Source organism: Scyliorhinus torazame, chromosome 15, assembly GCF_047496885.1.
Source record: "Scyliorhinus torazame isolate Kashiwa2021f chromosome 15, sScyTor2.1, whole genome shotgun sequence".
Taxonomy (NCBI): Eukaryota; Metazoa; Chordata; class Chondrichthyes; order Carcharhiniformes; family Scyliorhinidae; genus Scyliorhinus; species Scyliorhinus torazame.
The window spans coordinates 116,586,792-116,613,950 of record NC_092721.1 but is presented as its reverse complement, the minus strand read 5'-3'; the positions used below and the strand labels follow the sequence as shown (position 1 = coordinate 116,613,950).

At 50.4% G+C, this 27,159-nt stretch overlaps 1 protein-coding gene across 5 annotated transcripts in view; it reads right to left on the bottom strand.

Moving 5' to 3' along the window:
- Positions 1-27,159, bottom strand: part of LOC140391761 (large ribosomal subunit protein eL31) — a 245,433-nt gene that overhangs the window by 72,412 nt on the left and 145,862 nt on the right. For all 5 annotated transcript variants that reach the window (XM_072476605.1, XM_072476608.1, XM_072476604.1 and 2 more), the window contains 2 exons: positions 10,538-10,630; positions 8,238-8,384 (listed from right to left, as the gene is read on the bottom strand). In XM_072476605.1, the coding sequence (XP_072332706.1) occupies positions 8,238-8,384; positions 10,538-10,630 (240 nt within the window). The remainder of the gene's footprint in view (positions 1-8,237; positions 8,385-10,537; positions 10,631-27,159) is intronic.

The window sequence follows — 27,159 nt, the reverse complement described above, 5'->3', positions numbered from 1 at the left end:
CAGCCTCTCCACCCCATAAAAAACGATTTTGGCAAAAAGACTGGCAAGCACTGAAAATGAACAAAAATGGCTGCAAAATATTCATCTTAACCACCTGCGCCCAGCCTGCCAACGATAGGGGAAGGCTATCCCACCTCAGTAAATCACTGAACCCCCCCCCATCTTATCCCCCTTTCATCATCTGAGCACTTTTGTGCAATGGCCAAGGGCTCTATTGCGAGCGTGAACATAAGGGGGGGGGACATAGGGCACCCCTGCCTCGTTCTCCTGTGCAAAGGTAAGTGATGTGTTAGGTAGGCTGAGTCGATGTGGACTGCACTTGATGCAGTGTAGCGAGAGATAGACCTCCAACACTTGATAAGATGCAGCATGATTTTATTTAACATCTAAACTATTATACATGTTCAACTGTGGGTTGACACTATGCTGACTTGACTGGAGACCTGATACTAGCCTAACCAGACTTACTAGCTACCACATGGTGTTTGCACTGGCCAGCTCACTAACTCTGACTGTCCCGGAGGCTTGGTCCCGAGAGAGCGGGAAAACTGGTGTCCTCTGGCTTTATAGTGGTCACGTCCTGTCTAGTGATTGGCTGCTCTGTTCTGTGTGCTTACTGGTCATCCTGTATGTCAATCACTGCCTGTCTGCACTCCATTAAATACATAGATGTATATTATGACATCTCCCTCCCTTTTTCATTTTGTTTTGTACTATGTGTGTTGAGATAATAAATATTAAGGTGCATGTGCGTGTGGATGCGTATATGTGCATAACTATAAACAGAATGTGCGAAAATGACCTTATGTACACAGGAAGGTGTCGCTAGTGCAGATATAGGGCAGATGAAACAGTAAAATACGATATTTACAGAGGTCAAAACAATAAGGTACCACAGTTGTGCAAAAGCTCAGTCTATAAGTTTAGTCTCAACGGCGGGCGACGAATTCTGGTTGACCGCCTCAAGGTGGATCAGGGGCCGCCTGCACTTGGATAGGAGGGACCACCGTCAATGCGGTTGTCGCAGAGGTCGGCAGGATTTCTGGTAGATCGGTGGCCTCGTGGTAGGGCACGTCCGGAGGAAGCATTGTGTGAGGCGGGACATCATGGTTGGGTGGCGGGCGTGGAACTCTGCGCAGCGCCCGTCTGTTGCGTCGTAGGAAGGAGCCATGCGGACGAGGAACGATCTCGGGGCCACTTGCTTGATCACCACAGCTGTGGCGGACCAGCCGCCGTCAGGCAACTGCACACGAACACGATCAGTTGGGACCAGCTCGGGGAGATCCGTGGCATGAATGTCGTATGCTGATTTCTGTTGGGCCCGAGATTGCTGCATCTTTTGTATGACCGTGAAGTGGTCAAGGTCTGGAACATGGATGGCTGGAACCGTGGTTCGCAGAGTGCGGTGCATGAGCATCTGCGCGGGAGACAACCCAGTGGACAGCGGGGGTGCTCTGTATGCCAGCAGCGCCAGGTTGAAGTCGGAGCCTGAGTCTGCAGCCTTGCATAGTAATCTCTTGACGATATGGACCCCTTTTTCGGCCTTTCCGTTTGACTGCGGGTAGTGGGGGCTGGAGGTTACGTGATGAAAGTTGTATAGGCGGGCAAAATCAGACCATTCCTGGCTGTAAAAACAGGGACCGTTGTCACTCATCACCCTGAGCGGTATCCCATGCCTGGCAAACGTTTCTTTGCATGCTTTAATCACCGCCTTCGACGTGAGGTCGGACAGTTTCACCGCTTCTGGGTAACTGGAGAAGTAGTCGACCAGGAGGACATAGTCACGTCCCTTGGCGTGGAAAAGGTCGACACCGACTTTGGACCATGGGGAGGTCACTATCTCATGTTGCTGCAGAGTTTCTTTGGGTTGAGCTGGCTGAAATTTCTGACATGTGGGGCAGTTGAGGACCGTGTTGGCAACATCCTGGCTGATGCCCGGCCAATAGACTGCCTCTCGAGCTCTGCGTCGACATTTCTCGACCCCCAGGTGACCCTCATGGAGTTGGCCGAGCACCATAGCTCGCATGCTCTGCGGAATCACAATCCTATCGAGCTTCATGAGGATGCCGTCCACCACCGTCAGGTCGGCCTTAACATTGTAAAACTGGGGACACTGTCCCTTCTGCCAGCCATTCGTGAGGTGCTGCATCACACGCTGTAGCAGAGGATCCTTGGCCGTTTCCTCACAAATTTGGATGACCCTCTCATCAGTGGCCAGAAGGTTGGAGGCACACAATTGCATCTGCGCATCGATTTGGCAGACAAAGTCAGTTTGTTCACACGGTGTGGTGATAGACCTGGAAAGGGCATCTGCAACAATGAGTTCTTTGCCTGGCGTGTAGACAAGTTCAAAGTCATAGCGGCGTAGCTTGAGAAGGATTCGTTGTAACCGAGGCGTCATGTCATTCAAATCCTTCTGGATTATGTGGACTAATGACCTGTGGTCCGTCTCAACCGTGAATTTTGGGAGGCCATACACATAGTCGTGAAATTTGTCGATTCCCGTTAGGAGGCCCAGACATTCCTTCTCGATCTGAACGTACCGTTGCTCAGTGGGCGTCATGGCTCTGGAGGCATACGCAACTGGGGCCCATGAGGAGGAGTCATCCCGTTGGAGGCGCACCGCCCCAATACCGTCCTGGCTTGCGTCAGTGGATATTTTGGTCTCTCTGGTAGGGTCGAAGAACGCCAGAACCAGGGCTGTGGTGTGTTTTGCCCTCAGCGCATGCCATTTGTTCTCATGAGCAGGCAGCCACTGAAATTCCGTTGACTTTTTGACGAGATGGCGGAGGGCTGTGGTGTGTGCCGCCATGTTGGGAATGAACTTCCTGAGGACGTTGATCAGTCCTAGAAAGCGGAGGACTGCCTTCCCTGTCCTCTGGGGTCTTCATGGCGTTGATCGCTGAGACCTTGTCAGCATCTGGCCGCGCGCCTTGCTGCAAGATGTGGTCACCAAGGAATTTGATTTCTGATTGACCGAACGAGCACTTCGCTCTGTTGAGTCGGAGGCCATGCTCATGGATTCAGTGGAATACCTACTTGAGGCGATCGATGTGTTCTTCAGGAACATAGAACATTACAGCGCAGTACAGGCCCTTCGGCCCTCGATGTTGCGCCGACCTGTGAAACCACTCTAAAGCCCATCTACACGATAGAACATAGAGTTGTGGACCAGATTATGACATCGTCAACATACACGCGCACCCCTTTGATACCCTCCATCATCTGTTCCATGATGCAGTGAAATACCTCTGAGGCAGAGATGATGCCAAAAGGCATCCGGTTGTAGCAGTAGCGACCGAACGGGGTATTGAATGTGTACAGCTTGCGACTGGATGCATCCAGCTGTATTTGCCAGAACCTCTTGGAGGCGTCCAGCTTTGTAAAGAGTTTGGCATGAGCCATCTCGCTGGTCAACTCTTCTCGTTTTGGTATCAGGTAATGTTCCCTCATGATGTTGCGGTTTAAATCCTTGGGGTCGATGCAGATTCGAAGCTCCCCTGACGGTTTCTTGACGCAGACCATGGAGCTGACCCAGTCTGTGGGTTCTGTGACCTTTGATATGGTGCCCTGGTCCTGGAGGTCCTGTAACTGCTGCTTGAGGCGGTCCTTGAGGGGTGCCGGCACCCGACATGGTGCGTGGATCACAGGGGTGGCGTTTGGTTTGAGCAGGATTTTGTATCGGTATGGGAGTGTGCCCATTCCGTCGAACACGCTGTGGTACTGCGTGATGATGTCATCAATTTCAGCCTGGAAGCTCTCATCAGGTGAGGCCGTCGCCTGTGAGGACGACATGGTGTGGACTCGCTGAACCAAGTTCAGGAGTTTGCAGGCTCGAGCACCGGGCAGGGATGCTCTGTCAGGTCCCACAATCTCAAATCGCAGTGTCGCTTTAAATGACTTATTGGAAACTCCGAGTTGGCATGAGCCATTGGCAGCTATGGCATTGCCATTGTAGTCAAGGCGCTGACAGGCCGGTGGAAGAATGCTTGGTCTGACGCGGATGGTGTCGATATCGGATTTGGAGATGAGGTTCACCGATGCGCCAGTGTCCAGTTTGAACCAGATACGAGCCTTGTTGACTGTGAGGACAGCACACCACATGTCGTTGGGATCCACGCTGAGGATCGGGAGGTGCTTCGCTGTCTTGGAGAAAGGCAGCGCATGCTTTGTGATGTTGCCCACCGGGAATGGAGATTTGAGGCACGCAGCATCAGGGTCTGTTGGGATGTCGGGGCCAGAGTCTGGCATGGCCTGCTGTATTGAACGGACGCTTCTGCACCGCGGCTGGGATCGTTGGATGCTGGGCAGTGGAGCAGATCTGCAAAGGGCTGCGTAGTGGCCAAGCTTGCCACACTGTAGACGCCGCGTGATTTTGCAGTACATGGCTGCATTAAATGGGCGGAACCACAATTCAGACATGTCATGACGCCAACATCAGCGCGTTCCGTGCGCCATCGCGTATGCGCAGTGCGGTCGAATGACGTACGCACCTGCGCAGTCTGGTCGTCGGTCTCGCCGTCTCCTCGGTCGTGGCGCGCATGCGCAGGGGCCCGGGAAAAGTGTGCGGAATGGCCACCCTCGTCGATACTTAAACCCTGCATTTGTGCGATGGCCTGCACCCGTTCTGCCTCCTGGGAGGTTAGCTTTGCCGTTTCTGCCACCCTGATGTGGGAGTACCGATTGTGAGCATGTTTGTGGAGAACGCACGTTTCGATGGCGATGGTGAGGGGTGAGCTGCTTGACTTTCAGGAGCTGCTGGCAAAGGGCATCGGAGTGGACCCCAAAAATGATTTGATCCCGGATCATGGAATCAGTGGTCGAGTCATAGTTACATGACTGCGCGAGGATGCGGAGATGGGTCAGAAAGGATTGAAAAGGTTTATCCTTACCCTGAAGCCTCTGCTGGAAAACGTACCGTTCAAAGCTCTCATTCACTCAATGTCGCAGTGGCTTCGAACTTCAGTAGGACTGTTTTAAATTTTGTCTTGTCTTCGCCTTCAGCGAATGTAAGGGAGTTGTAGATGTGGATGGCGTGGTCCCCGGCTGTGGAGAAGAATAGTGCGATCTTCCTGGCGTCCGATGCGGCCTCGAGGTCGGTGGCTTCTGGATAGAGTTGGAACTTTTGTTTGAAGATCTTCCAATTTGTACCGAGGTTGCCGGCGATGCGGAGCTGCGGAGGAGGGCAGACGTTTTTCCATGTCACCGGATGGCTGTTTGCTGGTCAACGCTGATTCACTCAAGAAAGGTCCATCTGTTTGCTGGTCAACACTGATTCACTCAAGAAAGGTCTGTCTGTTTGCTGGTCAACGCTGATTCACTCAAAGTAGGTCCGTCAATTTTCAGCATCACTCACTGGTACCATGATGTGTTGGGTAGGCTGGGTCGATGTGGACTGCACTTGATGCAGTGTAGCGAGAGACAGACCTCCAACACTTGATAAGATGCAACACAATTTTTAATTTAACATCTAAACTATTATACATGTTCAACTGTGGGTTGACACTATGCTGACTTGACTGGAGACCTGATACTAGCCTAACCAGACTTACTAGCTACCACACGGTGTTTGCACTGGCCAGCTCACTAACTCTGATTGTCCCGGAGGCTGAGTCCCGAGAGAGCGGGAAAACTGGTGTCCTCTGGCTTTATTGTGGTCACGTCCTGTCTAGTGATTGGCTGCTCTGTTCTGTGTGCTTACTGGTCATCCTGTGTGTCAATCACTGCCTGTCTGCACTCAATTATATACATAGATGTATATTATGACAGAAAGTAGCCTGAATTCATCTTGTTTGTATGCACACTCGCTATCGGGACCTTGGACAACAGCTTCACCCACACCTTCGGCACAATCGCAAACCTCTCCAACACCACAAACAAATAGCTCAACTCCATGTGATCAAACACCTTCTCTGGATCCAGCAGCACCGCCATCTCCAACTCCTTCCCTTCTGCCGGAGAAAGCGCCACATTCAACAGGCGCCACACAGTAGACGACAACTGTCTGCCTTTCATGAACTCCGTCCGCTCTTCCCCAGTCACCTTCGGGAGGCACTCCTCCAACTTGAACGGCAACAACTTTGTCAAAACTTGGCATCCACATTCAATAATGATATTGACCTGAACGACCCACACTCTACTGGGTCCTTCTCCTTTTTCTGCAGCAGAAAAATGGATCTTGTCCCATTTTTTCCGACAGTACCGCCTTCGCTATCGCATCCTCGAACATATCCGCCTGCAGTGTCGCCAACTTATTCAGAAACCTCTTACAAAACTCCATCAGGAAACAGTCCAGTCCCAGTGCCTTACCTATCTTCCCTATCACAGCCCGTAGTTCCTCCACCCTCTCCTCCTCTCCCACCACAGGACACACCAATCGTTCAGAAACTCCCTCATGTCTGACTCATCCTCCGGAGGCTCCGACTTATATAGATTCTTATAAAGTTCTTCAAATACCTTTTTCACCTGTTTGAGCACCACCACCAACTCCCCTGTCCTATCCCGGACCTGAACAATCTCTCTCGCGGCCGCCTGCCGTTAGTTGGCCTTCTCCCCATACACATATACTGCCTCCTTCACCGGCCTTAATTGCCGAATTTACTTTCCCATGGACAGAAGGTCAAACCTCACCTGCAACTTCTTCCTCCCCCACCCCCCAGAAGATCCGAAGTCAGATCCTCTGCATAACATCCATCCACCTCCAAAATTTCCTCTGCTAACTGTTTACGCTCCTCCTTTACCTCCCTATTCACCTGAGCCTTAAACAAGATAACCACATCCTTCACTACTGCCTTCAATGCTTCCCACACCACTGACAGCGCCACCTCCCCAGTCCTATTAAACCCAACATAAACTGCCATTACTTGAGGCGTTCTGGCATTTACAAAAAATCCAGCGTTTTAATTACCGAACCGTTACAAATTTAATCTTCCAAAAATTTAAAAATGACCTCTGAAATATTAATATGAACCATGAACAAGATTATTATGACACAACCTAGAACATGTGCTCAAGTCCAGAAGTGGGGCTTGAACCCAATGCTTTCTATATCAGAGGCAAGAGTGCCACCACTGAACCAGGTCTAAAACCTATGAGCTAAAGTGAGGTCTTCCTCATAGGTAGTAATCCCAACGGTATAAATGATTTGAGTGGCCTGCAGATATGTTTCAACATTACTGTCTAATTTTCCCTGCACCATGACGGGATTAGCTATAGATATCTTATTGGATAGGCCAATGACAAGCCAATTTTGTTCCCAGGAACGGTGCATCACAGTATTCATACAGGATTTTCAATCCGTAAAACGTAAGGACTGGCTGGTGCTTTGTTGGTAATTTATTGTAAACACCCTGAGTGTGACTTCTAGATTGCTTTCAGTACACCATATTTTATGGTATATGACCTTTATCCATAGAAACACAACAGCACCAGTTTATCTGAGGTCACAGCAATAAATCTGTATTCCTGCTGCAAGATGTTTCAAGGTCCAACTCTCAGAAATTCAGGGTTACACTTTCTGCCATTTTGGCCAAACTTCTCTGGAAGTTTGCTGGCAGCAGATTTTGCTGATCCTGTTGGCAACATACCCCTGCCTGCACGTTTCCATGCGTGGGGTGATTGACAGCGGCGGGAACAGAGAATCCCATCACCAGCGAACAACGCACAGCCTCCCGCTGTGGGGAAACAGCTGGGAGACTGGAGAATCCCACCCTTTAGTTGGAGTTCCTGTCCAGTAGTTTTTCAGTCTTCTGTATTTTCTTTTTTAAAATAAATTTAGAGTACCCAATTCATTTTTCCAATTCAGGGGCAACTTAGCGTGGCCAATCCACCTACGCAGCACATCTTTGTGTTGTGGGGGCGAAACCCACGCAAACATGGGGAGAATGTGCAAACTCCACATGGACAGTGACTCAGGTCCATGATCGAATCGGGGACCTCGGCGCTGTGAGGCAGCAGTGCTAACCACTGTGCCACCGTCCTGCCTGACTTCTGTAATTTCAACAGAAACAAGAAGGCGAGGCACCTGAGAAAATTCCCCCCCCCCACTTTATAGGGAAACAATTCTATTCTGATGTTCAACTAGTTATCACTATTAGTTCACTTTGTATTCCAAAATGTGGACACAAATTGCATCTTGAAATAGGAATGGGTTGAATACATTTTAGAACATAAAGTTAGACTGATGTATCCCACCATAATTTTCCAATTTGCTGCAAGCATCTGTTGTACATTTTCACCTGTAAATTTGAATCATCCACCATGCACAGTTGCTCCTGGATTTTATGTAGTTCTTCTTGCTGCCATGTGATGTTTGCTTGGAGAATACGTGTACGTTGCTCAAGCTGGTCCTTGAGAGACTGAATCATATCCAACTGTGCTGGGAACTGGTATTTAGAACAATATCGATATTTTTAAAAACATGCTCAAGTTTAAATTACATATATTTCATGTGGACAGTCATGTTTAAATGTAATTCTCAATCTAAATATAGTAATGGGGCAGTCATTTATTTGAATCAGAACTTTAGTTTGGAAATATTCAAACTGAACTACCATTGTTTAAAGACAATGACAAGAAATGGGGCTGGATTTTCCTTTCAGAGTCAGGAAACCAACTTCAGGACCACTGATCCCACACTTCAGGGGGTGTGGTGGGGGCAGTAAGTAGTCACAGCCCCTGATTTTGACAGTGTCAGACTGTTGGGTGGCCAACCAGTGGCTACAAGGGTGGGAATGGAGGTGCATCTGAGCAGCCGAGGGTCCGTTTATGCCATTACGCGACTGCCATTTAATTTCAAGGATGCAAGCACGCGGTCACCAGGGATTCCAGAAGAGAGGCAGAAGGCTGGCATCCAAGGCAAGGCTGTGCTGTGCTTCGCAGGCACGGTGAGAAACAGGAAGGAAGTCCTTTTTTCAGAGGGTGGTAGGAGAAGGCCACCCTCCCAAACCAAGCGGGCAAGAATGGAGTTTGCGGAGAAGGTGAAAGGATGAAATATGGCTGTTGCAATATGCTTTTAAGGGATTGCAGCATGACATCACTAGAAAGGAACTGTGACACGTCATCCAGTTTTAGTTTCACTTTTGCTTTTGAGCAGAGACACACAGACACAGCTCCGCTCTTCAAACTTTATCCCTCTGTATAAACATTTCCATGTCTAAATAAATGAATCTATAAAGTGTTTACCCAATCCCCTGAGTCACAGGTGCCTTTATATCATTATAACACACCCAACAATGGAAACAAATTGCAGCCAGTGTAGGAAAAGGTTCAATGACCTTCTTTACTCAGACAAGATAAGTGCAGTACAAGACACTCATGCCAGGCCTCTTGGCATTCAACCTCCAGAAGACACATCAACTGACGAGCCTGAGGCTGAATGTTGTTCTTGAACATGGCAGGAATGTGTGCCCAGTCTACTTATTGATTCTTCAGCAAGGCTTAGACCATAGCGCTGTTTGAGGATCTGCCAGCAGTGAAACATGCAGCTTCTTGTGTCAATCAGGCGTTAGCATTTGTCATGGAGACCAGCAGCACTGTAACTCTTTCTTTTTTGTCCTTTCAGGTGAAAAGGACACATAATGTTTGAGAAATGACAAAGGCCTGTGCTGCCTCACAGCGCCAGGGACCTGGATTCAATTCCAACCTTGGGTGACTGTCCGTGGGGAGTTTGCTCCTTGTGTCTGCGTGGGTTTCCGCTGGGTTCTCCAGTTTCCACCCACAATCCAAAGATGTGCAGGTTAGGTAGATTGGCGATGATTAATTGCCCCTTAGTGTCCAAATATGCACAGGTTAGGTGGGGTTATGGGGTTACGGGGATAGGGTGGGACAGTGGCCCTAGGTAGGGTGCTCTTTCAGAGGGTCAGCGCAGAGTCTATGGGCTGAATGGCCTCCTTCTGCACTGTAGGAATTCTGTAGTTATAAGTGCTCAATCTACACATTGTGATTGTCATGGAAATTGCCAGAGTGGCTAACCATGAGCCAGTCGAGAAGGCACGATGAGCATCCCCAGTGAAGAAATAATGCAATGCATAGATTAACGGAGTCCAGTGCATTCCACCCTGTCTGACAGCATACCAAAGACTCAGCTGCTTTGGTAAAGCACTGAAGAGGCTTCTATTCTCCAAGGCAAGTTCTCATGATTTCTTCTCGAGTCCCCTACAGCTTCTGACATGGAGGGGCAAGGACAAATTTCTGTGCTTTAACTGTGGCAAGTGCTGCCAGAAGAGTCCGCAGACCAAGCACTGTCACAAGTTTCAAGTGCGTCCTGCACTAGCTTAGATAGTCACCTTAGTGGATCCCCACATGAAAATAGATCGGGTGGCTGGCACCAGATGATGAGAACATCAAGAGGAGGTAAGAGAGCCAGGGGTGGTTGGGAACAGTTTCTCCTGGAAGATGGAGGACAGACACAGCCCTGCACAGCTGGGCATAGGTACAGGGCCTCGGGAGTCACAAGCTGAAGATTACAAACAAAATGTTATGGAAATTAAAGACAATATGTTGAAGTAAGTAAAAAAAAGTGTATTTGTTTTCTAACCTGTGCCATTGACGCAGACTGATTGACCATGGTAGCTTGGGGCAATAGCCCCTGCGGAAGCAGATCAATAGATGGCTCTGATATTAAAGAAGACTGCAAAGAAAAAGAACAGTCCAGGTTGAAAAATAATTTTGTCTTTCACAATTAAACAAGAAATGACTGAAATGGACCAAAGCAATCTTTATTATCGACACAAGTAGGCTTACATTAACACTGCAATGAAGTTACTGTGAAAATCCCCTAATCGCCACACTACGGCGCCTGTTCAGGTACACAGAGGGAGAATTCAGAATGTCTAATTCACCTAACAGAACGTCTTTCGGGACTTGTGGGAGGAAACTGGAACCCCCAGAGGAAACCCACGCAGACACGGAGAGCTGCAGACTCCGCACAGACAGTGACTCAAGCAGGAATCAAACCTGGGACCCTGCTGCTGTGAAGCAACAGTGCTAACCACTGTGCTACTGTAATTGACAAAATAAATGTAATATTTCTTTTTGGGGAGGAATGAAATACAGGCAATAAAAGATGAACAGTTTTAAAACAATAACTGTCTAGATTTACAATCTCATTATTCTGAAATTGCTACCATTTTTATTTCACATCATGTAAATATATGGTACCATTGATCATGTAAATGTCAACAGCCATAAAAGCAGGGGAGTGAAATCAGGAAAAAAAATGCCTTCACAACTCGGGTCAAGCTACATAAGAAAAATGTGAATTTTTCATGGAAAAAGACTTGCATTTGTCTGGTAATTTGCAATGCTGAATATTTTATGGCAAGAATAATGGTGACCTGCCAGTGCTTGCTGATCAGGGAGTGAACTAGACAGCAACTTCAGGCATCTGCACATGCGGCTAAATGCAGAAATCAGCAAGATTCAGCTCAAGTTGCTTTGCTCCTCCAGAAGCTTGACTGTCACATTCAAACACATATACTGCCCGCAACTTCCAGGTTGCCCAGCGTCCCATTTGGTGGGTTACCCCAAAGATGTACTGGGGAACCCCACTCAGAGGTTCCCGGGTAAGCGTTTGCCCAGCAATTGCCCAGAAATGCCAACTTCCCCTGGATAACTGCACTGGGCTGGGAACCATTGGATAAAGTGATTTAAATTTGAATGGTTCTGCCAGTTTTACATCAATAGTTATTCTGAAAGTTAGAAGAAATGAAACCCCGTCTAACTTCAACTCTCTGCAATCAACTTGACCCCTCACTGACCTGACCAAACCACCCCCAACGCCACCCCCCCCCCCCCCCCCCCCCCAAGCACAACCCACCCACCCCAACTCGACCTCCCTCCACCCTCCCGGAACTCCCCATCCCAAGACGAACCCCCCAACCTGATGCCCACTTGAACCTGACTCCCCACTCCAAGCCTGAACCACCCCCTCTCCCCCAACCAGCTAAATCTCACCCACTAAACTGCTGAACACTTGCTTTCAGCTTCACGGAGTCCTTTAAATCAACCTGCTTTCTGCTGTTGCACCGCACTGTGGCCTCCGGAGACACGTTCACTGCAGGCTCCAAGCAATTACAGTCAGCGATGGCTTCAACAAAGTTTACCACAGTAGGTCATTGCATTCTGGATGTTTGTAATTTCAGTGGGACAGGACTTACACCACTGGGTGTGGTACTTACAGGCTCCTGGTGCTCACACACCTGAATGCTCAGAAGACCTCTGACCATCTAGGAGCTCACCCAGGCCACCCCTGTGGCCACCATCATACCCCAACTGTATCACCAAGAGGATAGGCTTGGCTAATCTCAATCAGGGCCCACCAGGTGTTGGCACTTCTCAGAAGCACTGCATCACTGCAGAGGAAACAGATGATCAGCAGAGCTCTCCCCAATCAGAGAACACCTGCATCGTGGCCTTTGGAGCCCTCCCTGGTTCTCTGCCCCTCTCAGGGCAGAGGCCTCACCAGTGACCCTTACCTCTCCAGATCATCAGCTGTCTCCTTCTGGTGGGACTGGCAGCAGTGGCTGCCTCTGCCTTCACCTCCCAGGTGGTGTTCAGGAGGTGAGGCTTCAGTCTGCGGCCCACCCTGGGGAAGAGGGTGCCTCTCCCCTCCTCACTGGCATGGAGCTGTGGGTGCACCTTGGACTCCTGACCTCGAGGGGCAGGTATTCTCTGAGCCATCTTCGTGGCTCTGGTGAGTGTGTGGTAAGGGGAGCACTTAAAAACAGCTCCATCTGCCAGGTTCTTTAGTGCTAACTTTGGTCCCAGGAGTTAGAACACCCGGTGGGCTGGGAATTGCTCTGAATTCTCGCCAACAGAGTGCCTGACTTGCTCAGTGAATAGCACTCCCAATGGGAATGCGAATCACACGCAATTCAATCCTGGCGGCAACACTTTGGGCTGGATTCTTCTGCCCCACCCGCTGCAAGATTACCATTGGGACCTTTGCTGTTTGTAGTATATATAAATGATTTGGAGGAAAATGTAACTGGTCTGATTAGTAAGTTTGCAGACGACACAAAGGTTGGTGGAATTGCGGATAGCGATGAGGACTGTCAGAGGATACAGCAGGATTTAGATTGTTTGGAGACTTGGGCGGAGAGATGGCAGATGGAGTTTAATCCGGACAAATGTGAGGTAATGCATTTTGGAAGGTCTAATGCAGGTAGGGAATATACAGTGAATGGTAGAACCTTCAAGAGTATTGAAAGTCAGAGAGATCTAGGTGTACAGGTCCACAGGTCACTGAAAGGGGCAACACAGGTGGAAAAGGTAGTCAAGAAGGCATACAGCATGCTTGCCTTCATTGGCCGGGGCATCGAGTATAAAAATTGGCAAGTCATGTTGCAGCTGTCTCGAACCTTAGTTAGGCCACACTTGGAGTATAGTGTTCAATTCTGGTCGCCACACTACCAGAAGGATGAGGAGGCTTTAGAGAGGGTGCAGAAGAGATTTACCAGAATGTTGCCTGGTATGGAGGGCATTAGCTATGAGGAGCGGTTGAATAAACTCGGTTTGTTCTCACTGGAACGACCTGATAGAGGTCTACAAAATTGTGAGGGGCATAGACAGAATGGATAGTCAGAGGCTTTTCCCCAGGGTAGAGGGGTCAATTACTAGGGGGCATAGGTTTAAGGTGAAAGGGGCAAGGTTTAGAGTAGAAGTACGAGGCAAGTTTTTTTTATACAGAGGGTAGTGGGTGCCTGGAACTCGCTACCGGAGAAGGTGGTGGAATCAGGGACGATAGTGACATTTAAGGGGCATCTTGACAAATACATGAATAGGATGGGAATAGAGGGATACGGACCCAGGAAGTGTAGAAGACTGTAGTTTAGTCGGGCAGCATGGTCGACATGGGCTTGGAGGGCCGAAGGGCCTGTTCCTGTGCTGTACATTTCTTTGTTCTTTGTTTGTTCTTTGTATGGGTGGGGGGCGGGCCATTGACCTCGGGCGGGAATTTCCGGTCGCCGGGCAGCGCAGCCGGAGAATCCCGCCCTTACTCTCCAGAATAGAGAATCCTGCCCAAAATAATTAAGATTTGGAAAACTGGAGCAGATTGTCAGTGATAACGGTACTCAGTTTACTTTGAAGAGTTTGGGGACTACTTGGGAACAATATACGTCATATCAAGTCAGCTCAATATCATCCAGCAATGAATAGATTGGCTGAACGTTTTGTGCAATCATTGAAACATTCTATCAAAGCATCGAAGGACCAGGGGACCTTTGCAAGAAGAATAAACACATTTCAACACTAATCAGAACACTGTACATGTTATCAAGCAAAGTTCACTCACAATGCTGTTGTTCAAGAGGAAACTACAGAGTTTGATTTGTTAACTCCACCTGATACTTCAGAGATTGTCAAACAACAACAGCAAGCACAAATTGCTTGGAGGGAGAAAATCTCTGAAAGACGAGTATTCAACCAGGGGACCAGAGTGCTAGCTAGGAGTTACGCCACCACCGTCAAATGGGCACCAGCTGTGATTCTAGCATCGACATGTTCAATATCAGACACCGTACAGCTGGATGATGAATGAGTTTGGCAACGTCATGTTTATCAGTTATTTGCTACACAAAGTGAGTTTGCAGAAACTTCTCAAAAGGTTCTAACTTTAGAAGATCCAGAGAGCTATATTTTGGAACAATGACAAGTTCAGATTCTGTTTCTGGGGACATTTCAATGCCATAGTGACAGATACTGAAGTAACTACTCAAGAAGTACCATCTACAGAAAGGAATGAGAACACTTCTGAGGTCGCAAATAGCCGAGTTCAGGAATGCTAAATTCTACCATAAAGGAATAGGCGTCCACCACAGAGATTGTCTTACTGAATTGTATTTATGTATCAAAATAATATATCAGGGGATCTGTTGTTTAAATGTTAATTGTTGTTGTTGCACCAATGAAGTAAACAGGGAGGGGTGTTATATATCTGGGAATACATGTGATGTGTAGTGACATCAACAGAGTGTTAACACAGGCTTTGACTGCATTAAGCAACACCCTTAATAAACCTCTCATTGTGTTTTACAAGAATCCAGAGTGTCGGCACCTCCCTACCGTTTCTCTTTGCAGCAAAAAACCCAAATAGATAGGTGTTTGATGGGAGGCATAGACACGATGGGTTGAAGGGCCACTTTCTGTGCTGTAAAACTCCAAAATTCTATGAACACTAAGCAAGTATTGAGACAAGTTGCCACACGTGTGAGCTTCCATCTAAAAAAAAAATTTAGAGTATCCAATTGAAAAAATGAAAATGAAATGAAATGAAAATCGCTTATTGTCCCAAGTAGGCTTCAAATGAAGTTACTGTGAAAAGCCCCTAGTCGCCACATTCTGGTGCCTGTTCGGGGAGGCCGATACGGGAATTGAACCCGCACTGCAATTTAGCGTGGCCAATCCACCTACCCTGCACATCTTTGGGTTGTGGGGGTGAAACCCACGCAAACACAGAGAATGTGAAAACTTCACACGGACAGTGACCCAGAGCCAGGATCGAACGTGGGATCTCGGCGCCGTGAGGCAGCAGGGCTAACCCACAGCGCCACCGTGCTGCCCGAGCTTCCATTCTTTAATAGCAAGATTAGAAAGAGGGATGGCATGTGAAGGGAAGCAAGGGGCCTCAAAGGTGAACGGTGAAATCTCTGGACAGATGTGCATCCGTTATTGTCTATGTTGTCCTCCTGGGTCAGAGGGGCCCAGCTGGAAAGTGGCTGTATCGGATGGTCTCTGACATTGATGACATCCTGAGGAGACCCTCGAGTCCTGCTCTGACATGGGCACTTCCCTGTGCAGTTGGAGCACCTCTGTATTCAGCATCTTCCTTCTCTTTCTCCTTCTAGTCCACATCCTGATCTTCCTTTGAGCAGTTGCCATTCCAGGCCTCACTTTCTTCAAAATCCACCAGGTGGATTCCCCGTTCCTGCGAATAAGTGTTGACGTCAGGGCAGGATTCGTGGACTCCAACGACAGCAAAACTGGAGGTGTACCTGGACCGATTTAGTGACTGTTAAGGGGCTAGCACCGACGCCATGTGGAACACAATCTATTCCAATGAGAAACTGTGTGGGATTTGCCAGGTTCGTGAGGCTGACAAGCTGAAGCCGCATATACACATTACACTCCCCACACATACCACCCAGCCAACAAGATGGCAGCAAGACACGCGGCACCACGGTTCACAGATGACGAGCTCAAGACGTTCCTGGACATGGTTGAGGAGAGGCAGGCTACCTTATACCCCGGCCCGGGAAGGTGGCTGACAGCCGCTGCTGTTCGCTGTGCCTGGGCACAGGTGGGAGAGGTGGTCAGCGCCATGAGCAACACCATCTTGACCGGCCTGCAGTGCTATAAAAAACTGCACAACATCCTCAGGACAGTCTGGGTGCGTTGGTAGTACTGGGCACCTGGCGCGCCCCCCCCAACCAGGAGAGTGGTCGAACCCCCACCCTGCACCACATGCCAGCACTTATACCGGCCGCCATGGCTAGGTGCCCTGACCACTGAGGCCACAAGCTACCTCCACCCTAACACTGTCGTTTTCTGTTTCACGCCCCCCTCCCCAGGAGAAGGCCGCTCATAATCGGCAGGAGTGGGAAAAACTGGAAAGGGACCGCTGGTCCTCCGTCCCCTCACTATGGCTGAGCACAGGGCCCCAGACATAGTTGGCGGGCAGAAGAAGAAGTTGCCAGGGTGGTGCTCGGCGTCGGTGAGGAAATAAGACCTCGCTTGGTTGTGGTTCCCTGTCAGACATCTGTCACCGCCACCCAACACCACATCCACACCATCCTCACCCCTACACCACCCTCACCCCCACCCTCAGCCCCACCATCCCACTTCTCCCGGCCCATGATCTAATCATGCCTCTTGTCTTGGTGCCTTGCAGAACCTTCTGGTGACCCCCGCCCAGTCAGTGCCACAGACTTAGACCCCTCTGTGTGCCAACCAGCGACAAAGACAGCAGCATGGACGGGAGCCCTTAATCCAAGCACAGGACACCCCTGATCTCGAGTCCGAGGATGACACTGATTTGCCATCACTGATGTCTCCGACACCGACTGCCACCCTAGAGACACTCACCTCAGTTTGGCACTTAAGTGAAGAGGCTCCTGGGACACCCTCTAGTGCGCACCACATGGCTACCCCGGTGCATCAGGTGGAGGTAGGAATAACCGAGTGAGCGGACGGTCAGAGGGTGGGCCGACACCAGGAACTAGCTGCCATCCAGACGGGTTTCAGACTTCTGGAACGGACAGTCCCATCGATTGTGGAGGTGCAGTCTCAGGCTACATGAGGGGATATTGGCGAGCATCCAGCATGGAAGAGTCCAACTACGTGCAGGAGCAGGACGTGGTGCCGACCACGCATGCTACCCAGGCCATCACCACATGGGTGGCGTCCGCATTGGGGGTGAAGGTTTTGGCTATGGATCAGCATGTCCAAGGTCTGGGGCACTCTGTGCAGGTGCTGGCCGAGGCCCAGGATAGGGCTGTCTTCTCACAGGTAGCCATGTGCCAGAGCCACCTAGACATTACAGCGGCGCTGATGCACGATCAATTGCACAAAGACTTGAGTTGGGTACAACTGAGGCTTTATTGCTCGAAGATGTGTGGCCTCCCACAGCAACTGGCGAAATGGCTGCAGCCTGGAGGACACACATATTTATACTCCACAGGCAGGGACGACCAACGTATCTGTAGTACAGGTCCTACCATACATCACCTAATAGAGGTGCAACAGTGGTTTACCACATTAACGTCCTGTTAAAATTGAGTCTGGCGGGGGTGGTGGAGAACTATATACAACAAATGGTTTTCTTTTTACATTTACATTTTTTGATACAGAGGAAAAAAAAGTATTTTGAAGTCCAGTGGACTAGTTAGAGGTTTAACCGGTCCGGGGCCTTGATGTGCCGCTGAGAGCGACGTAGTGGTGGCGGCGATGCCGATCCTGGTCTGATGTCCGGAGCCTCCGGGAGCGTGCCAAAATCCTCTTCATCCTCGGGCGTGGGTAGAGGGAGGACGGATGGTCCCGGGGGGGTTGCTGCTAGGAGCGCTGGGGGAGGGGAGGGTGGTGCCGGGACGGGTGTGTGTGACCTGCTGGTGCCAGGTGCCTGAGGGAGATAGTATCCTGGCGACCGTCGGGGTACGCCACGTAGTCATACTGGGGGTTTGCATGGAGCAATTGCACCCTTTCCACCAACGGGTCCGCCTTGTGGAGTCGGACATGCCTACGGAGCAGGACGGGTCCTGTAGCTGCGAGCCAAGTTGGGAGCAACACCCCAGATGTGGACTTCCTGGGGAAGACAAAAAGACGTTCATGGGGTGTGTTAGTGGCGGTGCACAGTAGTGGCCGAATGGAGTGTAGTGCATCAGGGAGAACCTCCTGCCAGTGGGAGGCCGGGAGGTTCCTGGACTGTAGGGCCAGTTGGACGGCCCTCCATACTGTCCCATTCTCCCTCTCTACCTGTCCGTTTCCATGGGGGTTGTAGCTTGTCGTTCAATTGGACGCAATACCCCTGCTGAGCAGGAACTGACACAGCTCATCACTCATGAAGGAGGATCCCCTGTCACTGTAGATATAGGCGGGGAAACCGAACAGAGCGAAGATTGTGTTGAGGGCTTTGATGACGGTGGCAGACGTCATATCGGGGCATGGGATGGCGAAGGTGAATCTGGGGTACTCATCGACCACACTGAGAAAATACGTGTTATGGTCGGTGGAGGGGAGGGGCTCTTTGAAATCCACACTGAGGTGCTCAAAGGGGTGGGAGCCCTTCACCAGGCGCGCACGGTCCGGCTGGTAGAAGTGCGGCTTGCACTCCGCACAGACCTGGCAGTCCCTGGTGATTGTACGTACTTCCTCGACGGAGTAGGGCATGTTGCGGGTCTTTATGAAATGGTACAACCGTGTGATCCCGGGTGACAAAGACTGTCGTGCAGGGTCCGGAGTCGGTCTACCTGTGCACTGGCACATGTACCTCGGGATAGGGCGTCTGGGGGCTCGTTGAGCTTACCGGGGCAATAGAAAATCTCGTAATTGTAGGTGGAGAGCTCTATACTCCACCTCAAGATCTTATCATTCTTGACCTTGCCCCGCTGTGTGTTATTGAACATGAAGGCTACCGACCGTTGGTCAGTGAGGAGAGTGAATCTCCTGCCAGCCAGGTAATGCCTCCAATGCCGTACAGCTTCAACGATAGCTTGGGCCTCTTTTTCGACGGATGAGTGCCGAATTTCTGAGGCGTGAAGGGTGCGGGAAAAGAATGCCTCGGGTCTGCCGGCCTGATTGATGGTGGCGGCAAGGACGCCGTCCGATGCGTCGCTCTCTACTTGAAAGGGCAGTGTCTCGTCTACTGCATGTATCCCGGCCTTGGCGATATCGGCTCTGTTACGGGCGAAGGCCTGTTGCGCCTAGGCAGTCAGGGGAAAATGGGTTGACTGTATGAGTGGGCGGGCCTTGCCCGCATAGTTTGGGACCCACTGAGTGTAGTACGAAAAGAACCCCAGGCAGCGTTTGAGGGCCTTGGGGCAGTGGGGGAGCTCCATGAGGGGGCGCATGCGGTCGGGATCGGGCTCCAGAACTCCGTTCTGGACCACATAGCCGAGGATGGCTAAGCGGGTCGTGCGAAACACGCACTTCTCCTTGTTGTAGGTGAGGTTTAGGAGAGTGGCGGTGCGGAGAAATTTGGCACGGTTAGCGTTGTTGTCCTGCTGATCATGGCCGCAGATGGTGACGTTGTCTAGGTATGGAAAGGTGGCCCGCAAACCGTACCGGTCGACCATTCGGTCCATCTCCCTTTGGAAGACCGAGACCCCGTTGGTGACGCCGAAGGGAACCCTGAGGAAGTGATAGAGGCGGCCGTCTGCCTCAAAGGCAGTGTATTTAGGTCCGATTTACGAATGGGGAGTGGTGGTAGGCGGATTTGAGGTCTACCATTGAGAAGACCCGGTACTGTGCAATCTGCTTGACCATATCAGATATTCGTGGGAGGGGGTACGCGTCGAGCTGCGTGTACCGATTGATGGACTGGCTGTAGTCCACGACCATTCTGTGTTTCTCCCCAGTTTTAACTACTACCACTTGGGCTCTCCAGGGGCTGTTGCTGGCCTCGATGTCTTCCGGAAGCAGCCGCTGGACGTCGGACCTGATGAAGGTCCTGTCCTGGGTGCTGTACCATCTGCTCCTGGTGGTGACGGGTTTGCAATCTGAGATTAGACGCTGGAGCTCAACCTTGAGTACAGGATCTGTATCTTCTGAGCCTCCGAGACAGGGCTGGGAGCCGAGTTGATGTACGCCTTGAAGCAAGCTAGCCAGTGTTGAAAGTCCTTTTTGGCGTCGCTTGAATGCGGATCCAGCTGCAGGCGATCCGGTTTGATACGGGGGTCCATCTTTTGAAAGTCTTTGAGCAATAAATTGATGCACGATCAATTGCACGATCAGTTGAGTTGGGTACAACTGAGGCTTTATTGCTCTAAGGTGTGTGGCCTCCAACAGCAGTTGGCGAAATGGCTGCAGCATGGAGGACACACATATTTATACTCTGCCTACTGGGCAGAGCAAGCAGGCAGGGACTACCAACGTACCTGTAGTACAGGTCCTACCATACATCACCTAATAGAGGCGCAACAGTGGTTTACCACAGGCGCTTCTGAGTGTGGCCCAGTCACAGCGGGCCATGGTTGAGTACATCAGCGGCATTGCCCAGGCGCTGGTCGACGTGGCGTGGACACAGTGGGAGGTGGCCCAGTCCCAGAGGGAGTTGGTGCTGTCACTGGCTGATGTGTCACAGACCAGAGGGTGGTGGCACAATCAATGGGTGATGTGGTGCAATCCCAGACGGAGATAGTCCACATCTTGTGCTCCATGGCCGCCAGCATGCAGACCCTGGTCGAGACCAGAATGGGCCTTCAGGGTTTGCAATGCCAGGTGGTGGGGGATCCTCAAGGGATAGCTCCACTTGCACCCCATCACATGGAGTAACCCGGGGGCCATCGGGCACCCTGAGGGAGGAGGAGGTGTAGGAAGCCCTGCTGGTGACTTCTGCAGGGAAGGTGCCGGAACACTGCGGCACTTCCCCTCCTGTTGCTGGTGCATCTGGTGGGCGGCGAGTCAAACAGAGTGGCACCACGCCACCTGAGAAGCAGCCGGGCCCATTCCAGCCCGGTCATCCCATAAGACGGTCGCAAACGGGGAGCAGGGTCAGGACGGGAATCATAGCAGACCGTCTCCACTCCTGATGTACCGTCTGGGGCTCCACCTAGATGTAATGCTAGGGCCTGTAAGGACAGAAAGTTAGATACCAGTTAAGTTGGTATGGGTGCAACACACAGTTTACTTATAGGGGCTAGGGCACGTATATGTATGTATTTGTGCACATTAAACACCTGTTCATAATGTTACAACCTGCCTTGGTGCTCTGCCAGATGGGTGTGAGGGGTGGGATGGTCTGGGCCAGAGAGGGGGTGTAGGGGGCGGTCGCGGGAATATGCAGACATTGTGGGTAGGGTGTAGTGTGCTGCCCCCCCCCCCCCCTCCCCCCCCCCCCCCAGTCGTTCCCTGTGGTGATATGCCTGCAGATAATATTACATGTACCCAGCAGTGGGACCTCTCACCAGCAGGTGGAATCACACATCAGTCATCTGACATCCGGCTACCAGCAGAAGGTTGTAAGGCGTACATGAGGGCAGTCGCATATAAGGGTAATTCCCGGAGAGTCCAATGTAACTCTATGATAACCTGGTCTGTATAGCATTTTGATCGTTACCTTACCACATGTACATCAATAAATCATCATTCTGGTTAAATCACTAGCAGTTCTGCAGAATCATCGCAAGACAAGATCACAGAACACAACATGGTACCAGAAGTGCTGAAGATTTAAGGGTAACGACAAAAAAGTCAAAGTTAAATCGGCTGAAGAACCGACCTGGTGAACTGCGACCATTTGCGACCCAATGCAACAAACGGCATTGAAGTTCGAGATGGAAGGTTTAAAGGCACCCAACCAGCTTCAAGTCTCGGGTAATGTAGACGAAAACTGGCGCGTTTTCAGCAGTTTAAACTGTATGTCTCACCCTTTGGCCTGTAGGCACAGCCTGACGAGAGGCGGATTGAGTTGCTGCTCACAGTGGCGGGTCCACAAGTAATTGAAATATATAATACTTTTGCTTTTGATAGTGAAGAGGAGAGCAAGAGAAAAGATAAAGTGAGCAAACACTTTGTTCGACATTGCTCTCCCAAGAAAAATTAAACATTTGAAAGATTCATTTTTCGTACGTGTACCCAGAAACTGGGCGAATCTTGCGACAGTTTTATCTTTTATTACAAAATTATTACATTCTCAAAACAGATTACAGTAAATAAACACCCCGGGAAACATACTTCCCAACAATCAACTACACAGTCTGTATAGAGTTTTCCCCTTTTTCACCTCCCCCACTCAAACACGGTCACAAACATCCCCCACCTTTCCTCAAAACCCCTGCTGAGCCCCTTAACTCATACTTTATCTTCTCTAATCGCAGGAAGTCGTACAGGTCACCCAACCATGCTGCTACCCCCGGTGGCAATGCCGACCGCCACTCCAGCAAAATTTATCGCTGTGCAATCAGAGAGGCGAAGACCAAGACATCGGCCTTCCTCCTATCCATGAGCTCCGGCTTCTCTGAAACCCCAAATATCGCCACCAAAGGTACCGGATCCACCTCCTCCTCCACTATCCTGGCTAAGACCGCGAACACTCCCGCCCAGAATCTTCCCAATTTTTCGCAACCCCAAAACATGTGCTTTCGACAGTTTTATAACTGATTTGTGGCTGAAGGCCCAGTACAGAAATTCCAACGATCTTAAATCGTCGATGATACGTGACCAAATTGTATTTGCCATATCAAATGATAAGCTCCGTGAAAGGTTGTTATGAGAGAAAGACCTGAAATTGGAAAACGCGATATAGATTTGCCATGCGGCTGCACAGCAAATCAACACACTCACTCTGAAGCATTTTGGCGCCAACATAGAACAGGACGCCAGCGCCATCAGCACTGTGCCACAGGTCAATAAGAAATGTGGTCTCAGTGCGGGCAACTATTTTAAGCGTTCGACAACAGCCACCATCTCATGCCAGAAATGTAGCAATCAACATGGCCCGCGGCAACGTCCGGCCTCTGGAAAAGTCTATTCCAGGTGTGGCCGTGTTGGCCACTTTTGCAGAATAGTGTTTTTCGTGTCCTACAGTGGACCAAGTGGAGTTGATCAATGCAGTTGAGGAGATGAACCTTGATGAATTATTTCTCGTGGATCTAATCTCAACCAAGGACACGATGAGTCCGAAAATAAAAGAGGAAGTAACTCTCATTACCAGTTGGAACAACAGCTTTCACCCAGCCGATACCGTCGAAAGCAGATGGGTCATCCCAGTGATGTTAAAATGCAAACTCGACACGGGAGCGAATGCCAACCTCCTACGTCTGGGTGATCTGCACGGCCTGCGAGTGTCGCCGAAAGTCATAACCCGGCCAAGGATGCTGGTCGACAACATGGGAATGAGTTTGAGACACTGAGGGAATGTTAACTCGAAGCATGGGTACACAATGGAAGACACGTTGTACCATTCTCCATTGTGGACACGAAACCTGAGTCTATCCGAGGGGCGGATGCATGCCAAACCCTGAACCTAGTGGAGTGATTGTTCATCCTGGTCAGTGAGCCGACAAAACGGTACAGCGAATCACAACCAATACTGTGGCGCAATTATCCAATGAGATACGAGCGACAGTGAAAGTGGAGGAAGATCAACCAGAGACTGAAATAGAGAATCCAAAGGACACAGCAGAGTTCTGGTTATCGGTCTTTGACAATGAGGACAGGCTCAGACAGATGATACAGGAGCATGATGAGCCCATTTCAAAGCATCTACAGGACGTAGCAATAAACTTTTCGGATCTCGGACAGCCAATGAGCTTCACTCTGGAATTCAAGTTTGAATCGAATCAGTACTTCACGAATGAAGTGCTCGTAAAAACAAACCAGATGGACTTGCACCCTGATGGGGCAAGCTTCTTCATATTTACAATTGCAGGGTGCACAGGCTGCCACATTGGCTGGAAGAATGGAAAAAATTTCACAATGAAAACCATTAGATTGAAACAGTTGCATGATGCTCGGTCTGCTCATAAAGCAGTCACAAAAACTGTACGGAAAACTCTTTCTTCGATTTCTTCAGTCCCCAGAGGTTCCGGAGACATGGAGTGTTAGATGGAAGCTCTGCAGCAAGACTTGCTGCTGATTTTAAAATGGTTCAATTCCTACATGAATACATACTTCCACGAGCAGTTTTATACTTCATGGAAAATGATGATGATGAATACGATGACATTGATGACTACGATAATAGTGATGATGAGTTTGACGGGCATGACAATAGTAATGATGAGTATGATGCTGTTAATCTGATGATGTGGACTATGAGGACATATATGAAGAATATGAACATGATGAAGACAATGGTAGCTTGGAGGGCAATGATAGAGTACTAGTACAATGGTTTCGAGGGAGTCATGAAGTGATAGCAGTAGACATAAAACCAAATGTGAAGGACCTAGTTCCAGAGGCGCATGATGAATCATCTCAGCCCTCTGCAATGGTTCCGGTAGTCGACTCCATCACGCTCGAGGCTACTCCACCGGAAGATGAGCCGATGACTATATCGCTATGTAGTTCGACGGTTCACATACACATACTGGCACAAGACTAGAATAACCCATCGCCTGGATCGTCAGGGCCAGAGAATCTTTGTTTCATAATCTCCAGTAATGAGGAGCCATCAATAGATGTTCCAACAAGCTAAGAAGGGTCAGCACCTGATGATATAGATGTGACTTCCAGCTGGCACCAGAGAGCAAGGCTCTTCAACCTTCAGTTGAGGGCACAGACTTGGGCGTGGCTAATTCATCGGAAGCATGCTGGCGCTAGAGGTCCAACTAAAGATCCGCACACTTCTATGTACAGAGTGCAGACCAGCACTAAGACAGGAGTTGCCAAACATAAACGCAAAAAGAGATACACTCGCCAAATGATCATTAAAACAAAACGAGGACGAGGAAAATAGTGGGAGAGCTAAAACAAAAGAGAAGATGTCGATGTTGTGGCTGACAAGTCAGAAACAGAGAACACACAGTGATGCAGCAAACAGCGTCATGTGAAGAAATGAAAAAAGAAAAAGCTGGTAACGCAGATGTGGCCAACAAGACTACATGCTTTGAAAAACATTGTGTCAAAAGGATATGAAGCTTCTGGGTGCGGCTATGCAGAGCTAGGTCGCATATTCGGTAGCTCCCGCTTGGAACGGACTTTTGGGCTCTTTTGCAGGGCCCCCACGGCATTTGTTTGACATTTCCCGGTGTGGCAAGAGGACTGCAACACTCCCCTGACAGTGTCCCCCAGGAGTGTTGTGTCTTTTGGCTGCCAGGCCCGGCAGAAGCTGTGGAAGATTTGGCTGCAAACAGGATAAACAGGGCCCCTTCCAGCATGCAAGCCGGGGAAGGGCAAGCTTAAAGCTGCAAACTGACCTGAGGACCTTTATCAAAAGTGAATTCTAACAGCAGAGGGAACAACTGTGAAAAGATCTCACCAGGGCCATGAAGAAGCGGGGACGAGGCTTCCGGTGGCGGCCATTGAGGAGTAGGTCACGCATTCGGCAGCTCCCGTCTGGAACGGACACTTAGACCTTTTTTAGGAGTTTCCACGGACATTTTGGGGCAGATTGGTGAAGAGAACACTTCCAAAAGGATTCCCTCTCGAGACTTTTGGGCTCTTTTCAGGGCCCCCAAGGGCACTTTTTCGACGTTTCCCGGTGTGGGAAGGAGTTAATAATAGTTCCCCGTCAGTATATGGCTTTAACTAGGAGCGGGGTGACAAAAAAGGTGGTGGTGGACCAGAAGAAGGGAGGGAAGAAGGACAAAATGGCGGCGGGCGGAGACCAGGCAGCGTGGAGGCAGTGGGCGGAGGAGCAACAGGAGGGTTTCCAGCGCTGCCTCAGAGAGATTAAAAAGGACCTGCTAGAGCAGATGAAGGCTTCTATTGATAAGCTGCTGGAGACACAGACGGCCCAGGGGGTGGCGATCCGAGAGGCTCAACAAAAGATCTCTGACAATGAGGACGAGATCTTAGCCCTGGTGGTAAAGGTGGAGGCGCACGAGGCGCTCCACAAGAAATGGCAGGAGCGGTTCGAGGAGATGGAGAATCGGTCGAGGCGGAAGTATCTGCGGATTCTGGGCCTCCCGGAGGGGCTGGAGGGGCCGGACGTGGGGGCCTATGTGGTCACCATGTAAAACTCGCTGATGGGAGCGGGGTCCTTCCAGGGGCCCCTGGAGCTGGAAGGGGCCCATAGAGTGTTGGCGAGGAGGCCCAAGCCTAACGAGCCTCCGCGGGCGGTGCTGGTGCGGTTCCATCGGTTCATCGATCGGGAGTGTGTGCTCAGGTGGGCCAAGAAGGAGAGGAGCAGCAGGTGGGAGAACGCGGAGGTTCGGATATATCAGGACTGGAGTGCGGAGGTGGCGAAGAGGAGGGCCGGGTACAATCGAGCGAAGGCGGTGCTGCACAGGAAGGGGGTGAAGTTTGGCATGTTGCAGCCGGCGCGATTGTGGGTTACCTACAAGGACCGGCACCATTATTTTGAGTCTCCGGAGGAGGCGTGGGCCTTTGTTCAGGCCGAGAAGCTGGACACAGACTGAGGGTCGGGATGGGCGACTGCGGTGGATATGTTATGCCTATTTTTGGTTCGGGGGGGGGCGGCCTTTGCATTGTTTTGGGTTTCTTTTTCTCTGTGTTTTTCTCTTTCGGGTTGAGGAGGGTGGATGGGGCGGGTTGGGCACTGTTTTGGTTGGTGGCGGGGCCTGGTAGGTGGAGAGCGCGGGATTTTCTTCCCGCGCCGAAGACTGGGGGGGGCGGGACCGGGGCGGGGAAGCGAGGATTGTTTCCCGCGCTTAGAACGGAGGGGGAGAGCCTGTGAATGGGGAGCGGGAGAGGAGGGTGTGCCACACAATGGGAGGCGTCGAAGGGGAGGCGGGAGTGGCCGGGGTCAGCAGGAGTCAGCTGACTTGCGGAAGTGCAATGGGGGGAGTAAACCAGCTAGGATGGGTCCTAGCCTGGGGG